This window comes from Taudactylus pleione, unplaced genomic scaffold (assembly GCF_031769625.1).
Source record: "Taudactylus pleione unplaced genomic scaffold, aTauple2 ptg000275l, whole genome shotgun sequence".
NCBI lineage: Eukaryota > Metazoa > Chordata > Amphibia > Anura > Myobatrachidae > Taudactylus > Taudactylus pleione.
Genome location: NW_028284677.1, coordinates 2,686,768 through 2,708,103, shown reverse-complemented (window position 1 = coordinate 2,708,103; position 21,336 = coordinate 2,686,768). Strand labels below are relative to the sequence as shown.

Here is a 21,336-nt window from a genome sequence, read left to right as displayed (position 1 = left end):
AAAAGTGCCCAGAGCATGAAGTACCTGCTGCAATATGTTAGTAGGTGGTGCATATAAACTCTTACTAGAGGGTTCAGAGGGATACTGTAATGAATCATGAGTAAAGGACATATGAGCAAATCTATCCAGCTCTCCAGCTACTGAGGTGTGGTAATATTCTCCCATCATGGCAGAACAGAAGCTGCTGACAGTGTAAAGGCAAGAGGAGAATGTTAGATGGCAGAGCCTCAAAGCTCCGGAGCTCCAATCTTAAAATGGCTGCCACCAGCACAAACCACGCCTGGGGAGCCCAGCAGGAGAATATCAGCAGCAACGGGCAGAGGGACCAACAATTGGAGACCACATCAAAGGGAAAAACCCAGCTGTAGAGTAGGCAGCCACAGCAGCGTACTCTATCAGAGCAGGCAGTGTACAGGCAAAATGGTGGCAGCAGCGTGGGCAGACCGGTACGGACCACTGCAATCCCTCACAGCCAGGATCCCCAGAGCCCAGGAGTCAGCACAGCAGAAGGAGAGCAGACACAGACTTCGCAGACCCACCAGAGCCGGGAGGAGAGACAGCCGCAGGCGGGCAGCACACACTGCAGGGAGCCGAAGCAGACTGCGGGGCTTGTAAGTACAGTCACCGAGTACCGATTGCGGTCAAAGCTGCACCAGAGGGTCAGACAGGGTGACACACCTGTAGCAGAGGTTACAGCCCTGGATCACCAGGTAAACAGGATAAATGAAGGAGAAATAACGCCTGTACAGAACTTACTTATAGATGTTAATGGGCTGTTCATTCACATGGCGTCATGTGATTTTGTATAATTGTTTTAATGGAAAAAGATGGTTTGCATTTTATGTTTTAAATATTGATGTAATCTCTACATTCAAGTGAAAACCAGCTGCAATAATTGCATATGGGTTGTATTTTTCTCTGTAATTACAGCAACTGTTGTTCTTCTTAATGTTACAGGTCACAAGCTGTGCTTGGGTACCAGACAGTTGTCAGCTCTACACAGGCAGCAAATGTGGAGTTATTACAGCCTATCTGAATCGTTTCACTAACATTACGGTATGTAGTCAGTCTGCTTAATCAATGTTTGCATTCTAGCATAGAAAAACTGCCTTAAAATTTCCATTACCGATGGAATTGAAGTTGTGAATGTGTTGCATTTGTTTGCTGTGCTTCTTAAGATACCCTTACTATTTCACTTAAAAGTTCGAATAAATAACAGATTTCAATACTGAACACTATGGGCGGTATGCAATTGTTTACGCGGTCCGGATCTCCCGTCTAAAGTGACAGGAGATCGCAGGTCACTATTCAATTCCTGCCGTTTTTCGCACTGATCGCGCCCAAAGTGGTCGGGTTTAGCCGCGTAAAGCAGCTACCCCCGACCAAAGTGCTGGGCGCGACCGCGAAAAGTGATGTTTGGACGCCCAACAGGTCACTTTTCGCACATTTCAGCTCACACCCCGCAGGGGCTGCGAGCTGAAATGGGGCGCCGGCAGCTGATTGCGCCCGACAGGAGCAACAATTGAATAGCTCGGTCGGGCGCGAAGGGGGGGTAGAAACAATTGAATTATATTTACAGATGTGTCCTCATACATCTAGCCTCAGTATGCCACACAGCCTGACTTGCCTGGCATGAGTGAGACGCCAGGTCCCTTGAGATTCTGCTAGCATCAGACGTCTTTTTGGTGTGTTTTTTCTTGCAAAAATGTCTGTTGCAATGTGATGCGACTAGGATGCACCAGCAGACTGTGCTAATTAATTTGATATGCGACACTTTTATATCTGTGTGCACTTGAGTCTGTATATGAACCACAACGAAACTTGAAATGAAGAAATCTGCAACTGCTACATTGTAGTACTTCATATACAGATTCAGAGACCTGTTCGCACAAATATATACACGTGTCGCATTGCGACTTAGATGTATTTTCAGAAAAAAAGGAGCAAAAAAGATGCCTGGTGCTAGCAGAGTCTTACGGGACCTGGCGCGTCGAGAGGGGCTTTTTAGCGCCACTGCAGCAAAGATGTATAAGGACACATCTTTATACCATACTTTAGGTTCATAGTCTTTTTTTTTTTGGTGTTTGTTGTTTTTTTTAATTATTATTTATTATTATAATTGTTTAGTTTTTTTTACAAATCCCCTTTGTATTGAGTTACATCACTTCCATACTTGGAAAAGCAATCTAAATGAAGAGTTTGTAGCCATCCATATATCCATCACTGTGTTATTGTGAACCACATACATGTTCTTAAACATGTTTATTTGAATGGGAGAGTGATGAGGGATAATTGTTTGATGTTCTTCTCTATAAGTAGGCATATTTTTTATCTTGTCTTTTTTTGTGTGTCTGGTTTGCTATTTTATCCATTCATTATGGTGTACTCTGTAGTTTCTAAGTGTTTGTAATGACTGAAAAGCTAAATAGGAATAATTAATAATTATTTTCACTTTGTGTCATTTAATAATGTAAACAATTAAGGAGGTATTTGGAAGTTCTGTATACCGTACAGAATATAGATGGACGATATATAGCTGGTATATATTATCATTAAATGTGGCATGAGTTTTACATGTACTTAATTATTTAGCTCCTGCACAGAGAGGCCTGCAAAAAAAAACAGCTCAGAAAGACCTTGAAACCTCCTAAATGTTCATTGTCCAAAATAAACAAGCACACAATAGTGGCACTACCTGGGATGTTGTGTAAGGAGCTGTGAGACCAGGAGCAATGCTCCCCCTCAAAAACACTGCACAAAAAAGGAAGAGAATCCAGAGACATAGTTACATCTCGGGAATGGATATGTAATGCCAGCTGTCGGGATGCCTCTTGTCAGAATACCGACAGCGGCATCCCGATGGTTGGTATCCCGACAGGGGTCGGGTAAGTATACTTACCCTTCCCCCCCTAACCCTCCCTTCTTGTAGCCTAACCCACCCCACTCCCGCACCCTAACCCTCCCAGTTAGTGCCTAAACCTAATCCCCTCCTTCGTGCCTAAACGTAGGCCCCCCCCTTCGTGCCTAAACCTAGGCCCCCCCCTTCGTGCCTAAACCTAACCCTTCCCCCTTAGTGCCTAACCCTAACCCCCCCTCCCCCAGTGGTGCCTAACCCTCCCCCCTAGGGGTGCCTTTCCCTAACCTCCCCCCCAAAAAAATAACCCCGCTACACACCCTAACCCCCCGCAGTTAACGCTAAGGGCGCCCCAAACTTACCTCATTCGGGCTGGCGTCCTTCGGCGTTCCAGCGTCAGGATTAAGATAGGCGTTGTTATATCGGTGCCTATTTTAAGTCCCTTGTCAAGATCTCACTGTCTGTATTGAGAACGACAGCGTCCGCTTTTGTATCAGGCCCATGATGTGATTTTATTTCTTATATCTTTTGTCCTTATCTGTGTTTTTCTATGGAGTTTTAAGCTTATATGTTCATATGAAAGTAGCACCTGCGTTATCATTGTTAAAAAAATATATTTTTTTAGTGATTTGAGGGATGTAGATTTTTTTTGTTTTCCTTACCCATTTCCCAAAAAGAATCTATACTACTGTGTGAGGTACTGCACACACGTCTTGCTTTGTAACTACATTTATTTGTCTATATATCATAATGCCACAAGTGTATATACTGTCACTCTTTTTATTTATATATATATATATATATATTACAACAAAAAAAAAGAGTGCGCTAAAGAATTAATCAATACTTATTAAAATTTCATTAAATTGAAGGTAATAGGAATTACATACATATAGTTCTTAGAATTACAAATGGATATGGGTCAATCCTGGGCCAATGTCTTATAAGATACAGACGTAGTTCTCAATTGTTGTTCAGTAGATATAGTCCTCATAACTTAAAGGTGAAAGATTGGTCTTAAACCAATAACGTGGAACAGATTTCAAATATTCTTCTGACGTTTTTTTTTTTTTAAGGAAAGTCACCCAGTGGTTAGTTGTAGATATGGACTTAACGTGGACTATTCCTCTGATGGAGTTGATCACTATCTGAACTTCACAATGCTGACCACCGAAATATGGAAGCCGGATATCTCTACTTAGAGTGGTAGAATCCACCTTGAGTTCAATCTAGAACAGAGACCCTCGCACCAAGAAAAATCACCCAAAAAGGCCCAACGGCCACTATTAGTATCATAAAATATTTTATTAATAAAAAATAATTGTATAAAACATAATATACATTAAAATGGAAAAGTGGACAATTGTGGAATAGGTGGTCAATAACACTGTCCCACCTTTTATAGTATGATATTGGTATTCCCCTGGAGGGGTAGAAATTACCAAAATGACATCCAACGCGTTTCGTCCTTATAAGGACTTCATCAGGGGTATATCGGGATAGTTTTTCCAATGTGAAACTCACAATAGCAAGACCGGGAGATGCCCAAATGGTTAGTCCTCAATGGTCAGAAATCTGGACAGAACTAATCTCCAGACTCCAAATAGCAGCAATTACTCTGAATGGATCCTGCTGACAGCACGTTTCCATGTGTATGTGACACATTTTAATTCTTTAGCGCACTCTTTTGTTTTTTGTTGGAATTAATGTGTTGACCCTTCTAACAGGAAAGGAGTTGCTGCTGAGTATTCTACAACATACTGAAGTTTTTTTAACTTATTTTCTTACAGTTTAGCGCAGGCTTTTCTTGTAAAAAAAAAAAATATATATATATAATCACATTGCTTTGGAATTAAAAAACAAAACAAAAAGGAAACATTGAATGTGAGTATTGTCACTAGTGCGCAATTACTACTGACCTTTTTGCCTTGTTTTGATATAATTATTATTGATTAATTATTGATTTTATTATTTTGTAATTACCACTTTGTTCTTAACATTCTAGCTTTATTCACATTGATAATTTTACTGGATTTGAGTTACTCATTTTTTTTTTTCCATTTTATGTAGCCAGTGGAAATCGAAGTAGAAACCCAGGTCCATCTGTATGGTCATACTGGTGAAATAACCAGTCTGTTTGTTTGTAAATCATACAGTATATTAATTAGTGTCAGCAAGGATGGGACATGCATCATTTGGGATCTAAACAGGTATGATGTAGTATCTAAACGTATTCTGGTAAGTTAGTTTAAAAATGAAATTACTGATGATCCTTTAAATGGACCCTATAAAATATAGTAGTTGCCAACATCAGAAAATACAGTATTTACCAGCAATATTTTGCTGCCGATTCAGTCCATTACTGTTTTGGTGGTCCCCACGAGGTCATGTTTGCTGGGTTAACAGTGCCATTTAAGCATTTTGCATATACTTTTTTGTAGTCCATATAAAGCTATACAGTCTACAGATTAAGACTATTTGGTAGAATTGCATATATAGCAGTGTAATGGGAATGTTATTGAGCCAATGTTCAGTTATATAAAATAGGGAATTTACAAAGACAACATTGTTTATGGAAAAATCTGTAATCCCTATTTGTGATAATTTGTGACTGTTGACAGCAACAATTCCAAGTATGTAATATGTTTCAACTCATGATTTTATAGGTCTTGTTTTAATAGATTTGCTTTATATACATTGTTTTGGTTGTCTTAAACAGTCTTATATTTTTGCAGTTCCCTTACATATCAGTTACTTGCCCAGCTGTATTACGTATAACCTTACCTTACAAGATAGACAGAATGATTAAAGTAAATAACACAGGGGCCTATTCATCATAACTAAAGATTCCCAGGAGGTAATTAGATTTAGAACTGGCATGGAGTTCTACCTAATTACCGGAGGAATTCATCATTCCTCCTCCCTATAACTATCTATTCCGAAAAGCTGTCATTTTTGCGATGACAGCCTTTTGGGAAATAGATACTTTTCCCTGCCTGCTCTAACTTATCGCAGCTGGAAGCAGTGCTGCGCATGCGCTGTTACATCTGTAAAACCAGCGCATGCGCAGCACTGCCTACAGATGCGGTAAGTTTGTGTCCCCCCCCTCCGCTTACCTGCCCACGCAGCAGCCTCCGGCTCCGTCTGCTATGCTGTCACGTGGTCTCCCAGCAGCACACAGTACTGTTTAGAAAAAAAACTTTTTTTTTTTTTCTTAAACTTTATTGTGCTCTGCTGGGGAGAGCACATGACAGCATAACAGATGGAGCCAGAGGAGAGACCAGAGCGCCGGAGGGAGACGCCGGGGGATCTGCACACCCTGACACAGGTAAGTGTTACCTGCTATTCGCCACCTCACAGTGGCGAATAGTAATACATAATTTTCGGAATTTGATGAATACCATAATTTCCATATCCCCATATGTATGGGGAGTGTGGAAATTAACGTCGGGGGACATAGCAAGTGTGTTTATGAATACTAAAATAACGTTATTTAAGGAAAATGTCCTTAAAAACGTTTTTTTAGTGTTGATGAATAGGCCCCACAGTCTGTAAATTCTACGCAACCAAACGGAGGCTGCCAATTACCACTAAGGTAGCCACTGTCCCCTTTAAGCATAGTTCCAATAACAAAGATGTGGTACAGCGTATCTACAATTAGGATATGGAGCAGTCTTCTATCATTTCATTGGTGATTCACATATTGCTTTTCACCAACATTCACAAAGGCATTTCTTGAATGGATGCTTGTAATGAATCTTCCTGCAGCACCTCCTCCTTATTGTTTACAAATATTTTTTTGCAATATACCAAATTTTGGAGACAAATCAGCCTTAATACAAAGATGACACTGCATACACCTTCCCAGGAAACAGGAGAGCCTCAGTATTCCGGACCTATTCCTCCAGGCACCCAGTTTCCTCACCAGCTTCTCCAGCAACAGTTTCAACTCTTAAAACTATGTCTCAAGGGGAAGCAGTCAGGATGCCGGCGGACGGGATCCCGGACGTCGGTATACCGACGCTGGAATCCCGTTGCCCGTCAGAATGCCGATGCCAGTATCTGGAAGAGATCAAGGTATCGGCGTCGGCATTCTGAAGGTAAGTATGTGGGTTAGGTTTAGCCCAGGGATGGGGGGGTTAGGATTAGTAACCTCCCAGGGTGTATTAGGGTTAGGCACCACCGGTGGAGGGTTAGATGGAGAAGGGGGAGGGTTATGTTGGGATCTTGCACATCGGGATGCCGCTGGCAGTCTACTGACTGCCGGCATCCCAACCGCCCGTCATTCATACCGATTCAGTCTCAAAGTAGAGAAGCTGGGGAGGAAACTGGATGAATGGAGTAAAAGATCTGGAATACTGAGCATCTCCTGTTTCCTGGGAAGGTGTATCCAGTGTCATCTTTGTATTAAGGCTGCTTTGTCTCCAAAATCTGGTATATTGTTACCTTTGTAGCGAATAAGAAGGAACTGCTGCAGTAAAATTCATTACCATCATCCATTCAAGTAATGTCTTTGTGAGTTGAAATTAAATACGTGAATCTTCATTTGATGTGGCTGCATTCACCTTGGTGCAAGATCTCCGATAATGATGATCACCAATATGGATCTTGTATGCCATGTCTATAATAAATAAAAAATGTAAAAAAAAAAAAGAGAGAAATCATCTCCTCCCTTATAAAAACACACAACACCAGTGCTGCTACTGGCAAATTTGGGGGATGAAAAGTGTGGGGTTCCCCTGAAATTGCAACTACCTGTGGCCCCCCTACCATAGTGCCAACCAGCCTTATGCCAATTAACTTGGGGCTGAATTTCCTAGTGGGATCGGGCCCACAAACAAAATGCAGACTCCCTTTGGAAAATTAGCATAATGCTGATAGCTCTAGGGCTATTCCCAACACCCATGGATGGGGAATGTTGGGATAATATGTAAAATAAAAAAAACCCATAATTTAATCCATGTCTGACTACAGATGTCGTAGCCACCTTAAAAGGGTTAGATATGCCTGCAATTGCAGGACTAGTAAAACTATGAGCTCCAGTATACACATGGATGTCAGTGTACAGTATGCTGGCAATTGAAGGAACCACAAAATTAGTGCCATTAAAAGTATAGGATGAGCTAGTGCACAATTCAAGCCCTTTTACAGTTCACCCCCTGTGCAAACTTCTCCACTTCAACTGGCTCCATTTTCCATTTTGCAGCTTTCCAAAGCCGATTTTATACTGTGCGTTATTACCATTTATTTAAGGAAAGCTAGAACTGAAGTAGTAGTTTTGTTGGATATGTGTGATAAGATTTAGCTCTATACAGACAGACCATGCCAAATCTGGGGATGTAGTTATGAGACCGGTGGCTGCGATGCCGCCGGTCTCAATCCCGAACTGAAAGTCTGACACGGGACTTAAGATAGCCGTCGAAATACCGACGCCTATTTTAATCCCGACCCCGGAATACAGAAGGACTCCAGCCCGAAGGAGGTAAGTCCAGGGCGCCTGTAGTGTTAGCCACAGGGGGGGAAGGTTAGGTTTAGATAGCATAGCGGGGTTAGTTTTAGGGTTTTTTGGGGCGGGGAGGGTAGAGTTGGTCACCCCTGGGGGGGGTTAGGGTTAGGCACCAACTGGAGTGGGTTAGGTATATGCACGAAGGGGGGGACTTAGGGGGTGGGGAGGGTTAGGCTACAAGAAGGGAGGGTTAGGGGAGAGGGGGGATACTTACCTGACCCCTGTCGGGATACCAACCATCGGGATGCAGCTGTCTGTATTTTGACAGGAGCTTTACATACCGATTCCCCAAATTTTTTGGTACCCTTACAGCTCATTGAAAGGTGGTGAAATTAAAAGCTATTGACTTTTACATACCTACGTGACTTAATTATGTAGAGCAAATAAAACTGTGAAAAGAGATAAACTGTTGCTTATTCTTCAAAGATATTCTCAATTGGAGTGTACAGATTTGATGATACCCCTTAGAAAATATAATAAATAATTGGATTACTGTATAGTGATATTTCAAACTAATTGTTTTCATGAATTAACATCACACATGTCCTCAATCTTCTCATCAGTCATTCAGCCTATTTAACCCCTGTGCTGCAGAGGACAAGTGGGGCTTGTCACCGCATATACCTTAAAACTGCTGAGGACAAAACCCACTAATCATCCCCAGTAAAGTGCCCCTGTTAACTTACCACCTTCTCACCTCCACTAAACACCGGTGGGGAGTCCCGGGGGTACAGACTTTAAGTCCCTGTATCTCCCCAGCACCTAGAGGGATGGAGTACCCTTGTTTTAAAGAGAGGAGCCCCCTAGAAATTCCCACCATAGAAATAAGATTTCCCCCCAACCTGGCATCCACGAAATCAGATGATTGAAAACATCTGATAACACAGCGCACCACTGTACCTATCATAGTGCTGCTTGCGAGAGGGCTCTTTAGCATGATTTGGGCACAGTTCACGAAGGACACATCTGTACATACAAAGCACAGTCAGTGAGGTCAGTCAATAACTACATAATCAAATGTGGTCATTGTCTAACTGGATTTACTAGCCCATCAAACAATCCTATTCTTGGTAAGAATTAGAATTTATTTCGGCCCATACATACTGTAATTTTGGGCAAAATATCTCTAAAGTCACCTAAATTAGCTGGCAGAATTGTAGCGTGCATGGGTACCATTTAGATTTGCAGTATACATGGTTTACTATAAATATAACAAATATCAGGGGAACTTGGTGTAATATACAGATGTGTCCTCATACACCCAGCATCTCTACGCCATACGGCTCAAAATGCCAGGAGTGACTGATACTCTCCCAGAGGAGTAACATACTGTATTGTTCTTTACAGTTTGCGTCATTCACATTGCACCACGTGCAGTGTACTAGAGACATTAAGCTGCAACTTTAATCACACAGAACTTGGCGTGAGAAAAAGCCACGGACGTTCTCATTGAAGCCCTACATACACAAATTCAGATAGTCACACACAGATGTACTGATGAATTTATGTCTGAAACTTGTGTAAGTTTTATATATGCAAGTAGGATACACATTTTGAGCGAGACAGACACTCGGCGCGGCCTAGTTGTCCGGGACTTGGCCCGCCAAGAGGGGCTATTTGGTGCTACTTGAGCAACAGTTTATGAGGATAAATTTGCTGTAAAAGCAGCAAATCATTGATTTGTATATCTCAGAAAATTTCATATCATGATATAATTGTGACACAAAATATTTACATTTCTATAAATATTGTACCGAAAAACTTTACACCAGTTTTAAAGCTTTATCTCATCGAGGACACATGCTGCATTTCTATAGCTACATGTTCATATATGTATATTTTTTTTATTTTAAGGTTATGTTATGTTCAAAGTCTGACAGGCCACAAAAGTCCTGTAACAGCAGTTTCTGCTAGTGAAACAACTGGAGACATTGCAACAGTGTGCGACTCAGGTAAGTGACCAGTCAGAAACTGGTAACTTATACGAAATGCCATGAAGATAATTTTTTTATGCCAAGTAAGCTTTATATCTACCAGGTAAGACTATGACAACACCACTATAGAAGTTTTATATATGAACTTTGTTTATTTCTCTGTTTTGTTGGATGACACTACTCTTGTCACTATTAGACTCTATGGGGGAGATGTATTATAGCGGCACGTTAAGTGCCGCTATACCGCTTCCTGCATTTCCTCTTTACCGAGGCAAAGCAGGAAGCACGAACGATGAGATGTATGAACAGCATTAGACTGAATAGATAGACTGAAGAGGAAGGAGTTGGGAGTTTGGAAGGCCAGTGAGGAGCAGTTTATAATAACCAGGGTGAGAGATGATAAAGGGGGTATATAAGAGTTTTAGTATCTCCAAAAATGACAAAGGGACTGTCATTGGAAATATTACAGTGGTGGAAGCAGCAGGTGTGGGAAAGAAACAGCATGTGAGGACATAGGAAAGTCAGTTAAATATGACAAGCAGACATTAGACTTGAAAAACAGATGTCCAGATGGAGAAATTGCACCTGCCTTAGGGTAGGTGCAATCTAAGATGGTATGTTTGATTGTGCGTCTTAATATGTACAGTGGCGGATTAGCACCACCGCGGGTGGGCAACTCAGTAAAAAGATACAGGCATGGCTCCAATAGCGTCCACCTCTGAATCAGGCCCTGTATGTCAGACCGATTACTACTTATAATTTTTAGTTAGTTTTCTCCTCGTTTTCCAAGAAAACCCAGTTCAGGTGGTAATCCTCTGCATCTTTCTGAAATTTGGCATGCTTCATAGTTGTAATCTCCAGTTTTAATTTCTATAGACTCTCATTTTGCTCTGTATATAGATATATCTTTATAATCCATCACATGTATTTTGAGTAACTCTTGATTGTGCAGTAGCTTTTGGCAAGCTGTGTAATTGATCGCCAATCCGTTCCACATCAAAGTATACAAACTTCCCTTGCCAAAAATCTTCTACAATCCAGACAAAAAACTGCATTACCTTTTTTAAAAGTGCTTTTGATGAAATCAATAAGGGTGCTAGTAAGAATATAGCAGCCATTTTATCTATGTACTGTATGAGCAAACAGTATTGTGCCAGCGTGCTTCACATCACCACTGCCTTCTATAGGTTTCCACTGCACTATGGCAGGTGAGTCAATACAAGCAACACTCCAGGACACCCCCCATACAAACATTAACTTTTTGAGCACAATGTTTATTTATTAACATTTGTTTATGCAGCATTTGCATATGCTGCATTGTTTTACAAGTAAGGACAAACATAGTAATAAAAAGACAGGGTTTTAGCAGACAAAGGGGTAAGAAAACCTGATGAAGGGTGTGCATGCCTGACACATGTTTGTATGTACACATATATAATAATCTGGTTGCAAATGTCGTCTTGCTGTGTTTTTTCTACTGTAGCTGTACTATATATTTTAAATTGATTAAACAACATAATAAAATATAATGTATGCATATTAATAGATGCTTTCCTTATTGCTGTACTATGCCATGTTGGAATAAACTGAATGAAGAATATTTTAAATAGTATTAAGAATTCCTTATTTATTTTCTTTGCATTTCCAGTTGGTGGTGGTAGTGACCTGAGACTTTGGACTGTGAATGGTGATCTCATTGGACATGTACATTGTAGAGAGATAATTTGCTCTGTTGCATTTTCTAACCAGCCCGAGGGAGTGTCTGTCAATGTAGTTGCTGGAGGACTCGAAAACGGTATTGTCCGGTAAGAGCATTAATACTTATTCTTTAACTAGCTGTTGCCATGCGGCTTCACCCACGATGATATCACTTCTGCCAACATTTTTTTTTTATTTGAGATGTTATAGTTGTATTGCTTGCATAGGGGCCCTGTCGTGGGAGTGGCCCACGTGACCAGCAGCACTATACAGACTGGTGACAGCAGCGCCTTCATCCACCACTCACACCAATGTCTCTGTGTGCCCTGTGCACAGACTGCTTTGTAACCTATCCTATTCAAGTGACTGCGGACCCAAAGCACCTCCCCCACAACCCTTACCGGCCATGTGCATGGTCCCACACCTATCTCTTGCATTGATGATGTCAATAAATTTTGTTCTTGTTATTACTCATACCCTTTTCAGACATACAGAGAATCCCGGGAATTCAGCCTGCCTCAGCCAAATTCCCGGGTTGCCGCGTATGTCTGAAAGGTACCTACCCTGGAACACGTTCCCGGGTAGTCGACCCTTCAATCGACCAGGGAATTTCCCGTCTCTTAAGTCCCAGGAAATTACCCTGCATTTGTCTGAATGGTGCCACCCGGAAATTTACTACTCCCGGGCTGCACCAAGCAGCTTTTACATAGAGTTGGCAGCGCAGAGCGTCCTATAGGACGCTCAGCGCTGCCGCTCACCACCCCCCGCGTCGGTGGCTGTGCCGCTGTAGATGGAGTCAGCGACAGAGGACCCCAGCCGGATGCTGGGGACACCCGCCTGCGCTGGAGACCGCCGACTGGTCCCAGCAATAGCGGGCCACCCGCACTCCCGCTGGACCACCAGGGCAATAAAAGAATTTAAATAATTAAATAATAAAATAAAAAAAATACAAAATGCAGCATTTTGATTGGCCAGCTTCCGGCAGCCCAATGATGACATCAATGACATCATCAGCGGCAGCCGGAGGGGGATAGGCTAGGAGGAGCAGACGGCAGAGGAGAGGCAGGTAAGCAGAAAAACCCGGCTTATGTCTGAAAGGGGTCTACCTGGGAATTTCCCAGGTAGACACTGTAGTGTGAAAGGGGGGTCTCGACCAAATACCCGGGAATTTGCACAGGAGAAATTCCCGGGTCTGAGCAGGAAATTTCCCGGCTTGTATGTCTGAAAGGGGTATCTGTTTTAACTTGTTGGATCCAGATTAAGCAAAGTGCAGGTTATTTCTAGGAGTTTACACTACAAAATGATGCAGTTTTCATGAAAATTGGTTCAGTAGTTTTTGTACCATCTTGGAACAAACAGGCATAACATTCTTATAATAGTAGTATAGATCTATATTCGGGGATCACAAAGCTTTCAGTGGCGTTGAGGGTAAATTGTGGCTGGCCACTGGGAACAACATATTTGAACTGATGAGTAACAGTACTCTTACAAGTAGACACAACTTCTATCCATTATAACACTGAACAATGCAGTCACATTATATAGAATCTATGTGACACTAGTAAATCTCACTTGACCATGTTGCAATTTTATTCAGAGCACAGTTGTTTGTTATCCTGTCTTATTTCAGTTCCTCATGAGTTGCTACTTCTCCATTTTTCTCCTAATATTTTTGTAAATAAGTGAGTGTGTGTTGCTTAATATAAGTTACATGGCCAGCTGTTCTGTAAAAGGTTGCATAGGTTACCTGATTGTTACTTTAGCAGCTTTCTTTTTACATCTTGTAATCTGGAAATGTATTCTTATATACTAATTATTCTGTAGCTCCTGAGTGATTCCAGTTAGCAAGTTCAAGCCAGAAAACTAGTATAAATATATAAATTGAGTAGGTGTACCAGAGCTTCTTGGATTACCGTGATAAAATGGCTGCTGCCTTCACCTATTGTATGTTACCTGTGCTAACCAACAGAGCCGTAACTAGACTTTTTGGTGCCCTGTGCCAGAGAGAGCATTGGCGCCCCCAGACCCATTTTTTAAAAAGGGTCATAAGTTAGTGTACCTGAAAAAGGGACATGGCCTCATGGGGAAGCGCCAGGTTGCACTACCCTAGTTACGGTCCTGCTAACCAACATTGGAACATAGGGCCTGATTCAGAGATGAATGCTATTGCACAGCCGCTGTGACTTTGTATGCAGCGGCTGTGCAATAATATCGGGTTTGCAATACCACAGACTACAATATATACCTAAAATAACAGTCATTGAAATTCATTCAAACTAAAAGAAATTACAGTGTAATACACATATCCACACTTTGCAGTGCAACAAGTTATGATGGTACAGTTGAAGGGAGGAAGATACCAGGTTCCCAGTTTCATCATGGCAGACACATACCTGTCTCATAACTAAATACATAAGGAGTATTAGGTGAGACTCCCAATTCTGAAAGACCACCAATTATGAGTTTTGTAGAGGTTGAACTGAAGGTCGGGGGAATGCAAATCTCAAACATGGCCATCCATTCCAAATACAGTTTGGATTTGGCCTTACGAGTGATATATAAATACTGCTCATGTATTACAGTAATGTTGACCAGGAATACCCAAGCTTAAAAATGTGGCCCTGTGGTTGCCATCCATTATCTAGCCAGGCATACCTTAGCCAATGTGCACATACTTATAGCATAATGAGCTCTTTAGACCACACAACCCACAGACAGCACATCACCCATAGTGTAGCCCAGGATAAAAGACACGATACTCATAACGCACATCCACATCTCATTTCCCATACATACCCATATCACACACCTATTGAGACACAATTTTATTACAAACACTCTACACTACAACTGTGGCACCACGCACAGCATAGGTAAATAGAACAAATCATTGAAAGGATTCCTGATCAGTCACGGACCAACACTCCCAATATCAACAAACCCAATCATTGGTTTAGCCACTTCTTCACATGCCCACACTCCATACATGCCATCTGACTGGATACAGAGACATCACATGTTCATCCCCAATCGTGCACACGGTAGTGCTCTGATTGGCCACGGCGCTGTCACCTGACACGGTCAAGAACCTGGAAGCCCTACAAATTACTGGGCAATGTGGAACAATCACTAACTTCTTGAAAAAGCCTCACTGAGCTGAAACACGTTGGAGAACACCACTTACCCTGCACACCAACGCAGACGGCAACCAGGCTGCCACTTTCATCACAAGTGCCAGCATCCTGGAACAGAGCAACACCATCAGCTACCAGTTGAGCCAGACCCCCATCAGCCTGTGGGTTCATCTCTCCTGAGATGCCTCTCTACGCCAACAAGCACCAGTGAGGGTGCCAGCAAGAGCTAACCTGCAGACTTAAGAGAGTGTGGAGCTCCCTAGGAACAGAGCAGAGAGCTTAACACACTAACTGCTCACCTACCAGGAGGTGAATTCCATCTGCATTACACACCCATTTCCCCATCCCCCACACTCACACCACAGGTGATCGCTCATACATATACCTTATTCTAATCTAACAATCAGTAGGAACAGGTACTCCTACAGTACTGAGCTCCACAACCTTCCCCCTTCAACCCAACTACCCCATTTTATTTTGTAAGACACAAACCATGTGAGCTTAACCCTCCACTACACCATACCCAAGAAACGTGATTCACTACCCCATATTCTATATATATTTATAGCATATTGTATACTGTATTTGTATAAACCGTTATCGCCAAATCAGCAGAAGTTAGGTGTAAGAGTTGAACGGGGAATACCAGTATTGGATAATATACGATTCACCTTGACTCAGAAAGCATTAAACCCAGGGCTTTCCCACAACAAATGCCAAAAGAAACCCTGAACAGTCCGGCATTTGGAACATAAATCAGATGTTTGACCATCAAACCGCACCAGTCTAACAGGAGTTAAGTATGTTCTGTGCAGTATAACAAGCTGTATTTGTTCAAAATATAATAGAGGTGGTGTATATATATATATATATATATATATATATAAACAAACTGTATAGGTGGCACTCCCATGTGCTATGTACAAAGTTCCAGGTGCCCTCCGGAGAAGCTCCACAGCGGGGGCTCCAATATATATACACACCGGCGGCACTCTGTATAAATGAGGACTCAAACCAGCAGCAGATGTTATTCCATCGTCATCAGGATAAAAAAATGACAGTAACATACACTTACTTGTACCATCACCATTCCCATGTGCTCTGCTCCGGTTTCAGGCTTCGTAGTGGCGGCGCCCACAGATGACGTCACCCGCGCGACCCGTTACCACCGCTACCAAGTGAATAAATGTAAACATGAGGACAATGAAATATGGAACCATCGTATAAGATAACAATCAAATAGCAAAGACTGATAATACATCGGCTGACTACATTAGAAATCTGTTATAAGACCCATGTTGCTCTTAGTAACAATAATCATCTTCATCCCTTACAAAGCTGAGGTCTAAGTGGCAAGATATCCCTAATAAAAACCACAGCACTCCTTCATCTATATAATATTCGGAGTCCTCCCGGGTAGAAACCCGTGTCAGAACAATTAAACATAACTATAATCACCACTGAAATAGATCATATTTAGTGATTTAGCATTATTCAAAAAAAAATTTCTAAATAATTCGTCAACAAGTAAATTTACATTCTGTAGTCTAAAATAGAAACTTCCTGATATCCAGAGGATTAAATAACAAGAAATGCTTTATAAAAAACAGTGCAGCCCCAAGCTATCATTCAATCCTTTCGGGTGTACAGTACCAAGCCGATAAATCCAATGTGACTCACATTGAAGTAACTTCTTAGAGCGGTCACCCCCACGACTAAGAGGTGAAATATGGTCTATTAGGATATATCGTAGTGTAGAGATGTTGTGTCCAGCCTGTGCAAAGTGTCTAGCCACAGGCTGGTCACTTGTACCTTATTACATGCCCTTGTGGGCTTGGGTATGTGGGAAAAACTGACCAGACCCTAAGGGAGCGTATGGCTTTACATCGCTCAGCAATATGGGCAGCCATAAATTCGGGTACAAGTACTATATATAGATGAAGGAGTGCTGTGGTTTTTATTAGGGATATCTTGCCTCTTAGACCTCAGCTTTGTAAGGGATGAAGATGATTATTGTTACTAATAGCAACATGGGTCTTCTAACAGATTTCTAATGTAGTTAGCCGATGTATTATCAGTCTTTGCCATTTGATTGTTATCTTATACGATGGTTCCATATTTCATTGTCCTCATGTTTACATTTATTCACTTGGTAGCGGTGGTAACGGGTCGCGCGGGTGACGTCATCTGTGGGCGCCGCCAGGACGAACCCGGAAACCGCAGCAGAGCACATGGGAGTGGTGATGGTACAAGTAAGTGTATGTTACTGTCATTTTTTTATCCTGATGACGATGGAATAACATCGAAACGTTGAAGTTATCCTGCCTGCTGGTTTGAGTCCTCATTTATACAGAGTGCCGCCGGTGTGTATGTGTGTATATATATATATATATATATATATATACTCTCAAGTGATTCATTCAACTCCCCTTTACTTAGCTTGCCCACCACGGATTCCCAGCTCATTTGAAGATAAGGCAGATTGGAGGCATGGTAATAAAACAATATAAAAGAATAAAAGCAGGAGAGAGATCAGCGGTGAATGTGTAATAGAGGGAGGTCCATCAGTGCTGGAGTTGCAGGCATCTAAAAATGTACATAGAGGGAAGGCTATATTCATCAGACAACTCAGTGAAGGACTTAATAGTACCATCATGGTACTTTCCCTGGGTAATAAGTCCTCTGCTTCCGCACACTACTCTCATATGGAGGGAGTATAGCTCAGACAACTGACATGAATAGAAGTAAGGAAGTATCTGGATCAGTATCCCGAAACTATAACAAGGGGTGGACCATGCCCCAGATTTTTATTGCCTGCATAAGTTAAGGGGGTCCCGGGATATTACCCCTCAAAGCAAGGCCTGGGGCGGGGTGTGTCCAGGCATCATCTGAGAAACTAGAGGCCTATTTACTAAGCCTTGAATGGAGATAAAGTGAACGAAGATAAAGTCCCAACCAATCGGCTCCTAATGGTGCGTACACACTGGGCGATTAAAGTGGACGACTGAACGATATCGTTATCGTTCAGTCGTCCACGTTATCGTCCATTTTTAACACAAAAAAGATGAACGATGACGACGCGCGTTCCCGCGGGTCGCTTTTCATCATCGTTCATCGCGCTGACATGCAGGCCAACCTGACGACCTCGGCAGGTTGCTGCATGTCAGGGAATGGGTGAGAGAGCCCGGCGCTGAACGATATCGCTAATGATATCGTTCAGCGGCTGTGCTCAATGTCATGAACGACATTGAGCACAGCCTGCCGGGGACACACTAGACGATATCGCTCAGGGATCATATCGTCTAGTGTGTATGCACCTTAACTGTCATTTTTCAAACACAGACTGTGACATGGCAGTTAGGAGCTTATTGGTTGGGACTTTATTTCTGTTCACTTTATCTCTATCCATGGCTTAGTAAATAGACCCCTGTAAGAGCAGGGAGAGTATCTAAAGAATTATCCTGATGCCACAAACTGATATGCGTTAACTGCAATCCATAGTAGTAAAATTGAAAGTGAGGAAGTGCTAGACCGCCAGTAGCCCTGGGCCTGGTCAATACATTCAGCTGTATGCATGACCAGAGAACAGATCAGAACATTAAGGCCCGTATTCAATTTGAGGCGGAAAGTCCAGACTTTTTGCCTGCTGGACTTTTCGCCTCCTTCGCCTGTTTTACAGGCGGAAAAGTATCGCGTGCATGCCCACTATTCCCTGTATTCAATTTCAAAGTAGGTGAAATCGGGAACAGGTGAAACTTGGATCGGCGAAAAAATACGGGATTTTTCGGGAAATAATTATAGGACCCCCCTAAAGATGTCCAGACCTCAGGGATCACTATGGGTGTCCACGTTTTTGCCTGCAGAAGAAAGTCGGCTTTTTAAATAGATGCGGCAGGTGGTTATTTTTCCCGACATTGAAGAAGTGATGCAGAAGAGCATTTAGGTTTTTTTTTTACATTTTTAAAAGAGGCCCCATGAAAATGGGGGTAAACATTTTTTTAGTACCTGAAGGCAATTTTTTTAATTCTTCAAAAATACACCTGCCGCTACTCTGCGCAATGAAAAAAACACCTGCCACATACTTGGGGACCCCACCACAATTAATTTTGTTAGTTTAGCATTTTGTTTTCACTTTTTTTTTTTTTTTTTCACCCCAAAATTTAAAAAAAAAAATTTGGGGTGTCCCGATTTTTCATTTTTTTTTGCCACATTTCGTTTTAAGGGGGCATTCCCAAGGGTGCAGGCTATTTTTTTTAAAGCCTGCACCCCTAAACCCCAAATCTGCATTTTTTTTTTACCTGCTACTGATAATTGAAAAATTATCCCTGTTTTTTTTAAATGACTTTTCACCCCATTTATGAAAAAAATGGGAATTTTTGGGAAATATGCCTGGGACCCCCCTAAAGATGTCAAGACATGGGGGATCACTATGGGTACCCCAATTTTTGCCTGCTGAAGGAAGTCGGGGTTTGTAATAGCCGCGCAAGGTGCAATTTTCCGGCTATGAAGAAGTAGTAAAGAATAGCACTTAAATTATTTTTTGGGGGAAAATAACTATTCCTATCAAATTTGGTGTACATGAAAATGGGGGTAAACATTTTTTTAAGTCCTTAAATTTATTTTTAAAAATCTGTAAAATTCCGCATACATGGGGACCCGACCTGAATTAATTTAGATAGTTTGGCACTTTGTTCCCCTATTTTTATTTATTTTTTCCCCAAAATGAAACAATTTTTTTGGGGTGTCCCGAATATATTTTACTTTTTTTTTACGCAGTTTACCTATAGGGGGACTGTCTTAAGGCTGCACGGGGGTTCCCGCAATGTTGCACCCGCAATTCTGCACTTTTTTCTGCCTGCTATTTATAGGCGAAACTTTTTCACCTATTACATTGCATTGACTTTCCGCCTAGGCGAAAAGTCTTCCAAATTGAATACAGAGGAAACTCAAAACAGGCGAAAATGACATCATCGATGAAAAAGTATCGTGGAAACCAACTTTTTGCCTCAAATTGAATACGGGCCTAAGGCAGGGAGATAAATCGGGGAATGTTGGAAAACTTAAACTAGAGCTGTACCACTATCTTGATTAAATTGTGGTATTAAGTTTAAGGCAACATAATCCTGTATCAAATTATACACCCAAATACTGTACCTAAATGTATTAATGTAGGGGGTGGGATGTTAACTAGGTACTAGGATAACTTCTTCTTTGAAGGTGAATGGAAGACTTGTCCCAGTTAATGGTAAGGCCAGAGCATTTGCTAAACCTTGCAGTCCCTCAGCAACAGCATCGTATCCTCTGCATAAAGGGCCTTGGTATCTGTCCTGTTGCTCAGGCTGAGGCCCACAATATTAGGATATGTCCGGAGAATACAAGCTAATGTCTTTATCGCCAGAGCAAAGACTACCAGGGATAAAGGTCACCCCTGCTTCGTACGTTGAAATAATGAGAGAGGGGGAAATTAAGCCATTTACATATATCTGGGCACTAGGTAGATCATATAGCAGCAAACTCAACTCAAAAACACACGGTCTATTCCGATACATTGCATGACCTCTCACAAGAAGAGCCACTCCAATGAATCAAGGGCTTTTGTCAACGTCTAATGAGTCAATAACTGAAGAGGACTCCTCCATATGAGAGGCCTGCAGGTGAATATAAAGGCATCTGATATTAACTGAGGTTGAAAGTCTCTGCATCAAGTCAGTCTGGTCTGGATGTACCACCTTCTTGATAACCTGATTGAGTCGTTAAGATAAAATTTAGCATGAATATGAATCAATGAAATTGTGCGATATGGCTCAGGAAATTTAGGGTCCTTTGGTAGTCCAATGTAATGGCCTCCGACATGGAAGATGGGAACGTATTTTCCTCATATAAGTTATGAAAGAGTTTAAGAAGTCTAGCAACAAAAATCCAAGAATGTTTTGTATGGGCTGGGTACAAGATCCCGGCAGTCAGAATACCGACAGCGGCATCTTGTTAGAATCCAGACAGAATGTCCCAACTTTCCAGCAACCTAACCCTAACCCACCTTTTCCACAGCCTAATCGTCCCCTCCCGCAGCCTAACCCTAACCATCCCCCTAGTGCCTAACCCTAATATCGTCTGGATGTCAGCAGTCGCGATTCCCGTTTTTATATACTTCTAAAGGAATTCCATCTATACGGGAGCCTAACAGATGTGTCCACATACATCTATCCTAGA

At 41.9% G+C, this 21,336-nt stretch overlaps 1 protein-coding gene across 1 annotated transcript in view; it reads left to right on the top strand.

Annotated features, from left to right (window-relative positions):
• The window catches only part of LYST (lysosomal trafficking regulator), a 507,705-nt gene that overhangs the window by 438,983 nt on the left and 47,386 nt on the right, over positions 1–21,336 (top strand). The window contains exons 47-50 of the mRNA XM_088481579.1: positions 958–1,056; positions 4,925–5,064; positions 10,215–10,312; positions 11,943–12,099. Coding sequence (XP_088337705.1) covers positions 958–1,056; positions 4,925–5,064; positions 10,215–10,312; positions 11,943–12,099 — 494 coding nt within the window. The remainder of the gene's footprint in view (positions 1–957; positions 1,057–4,924; positions 5,065–10,214; positions 10,313–11,942; positions 12,100–21,336) is intronic.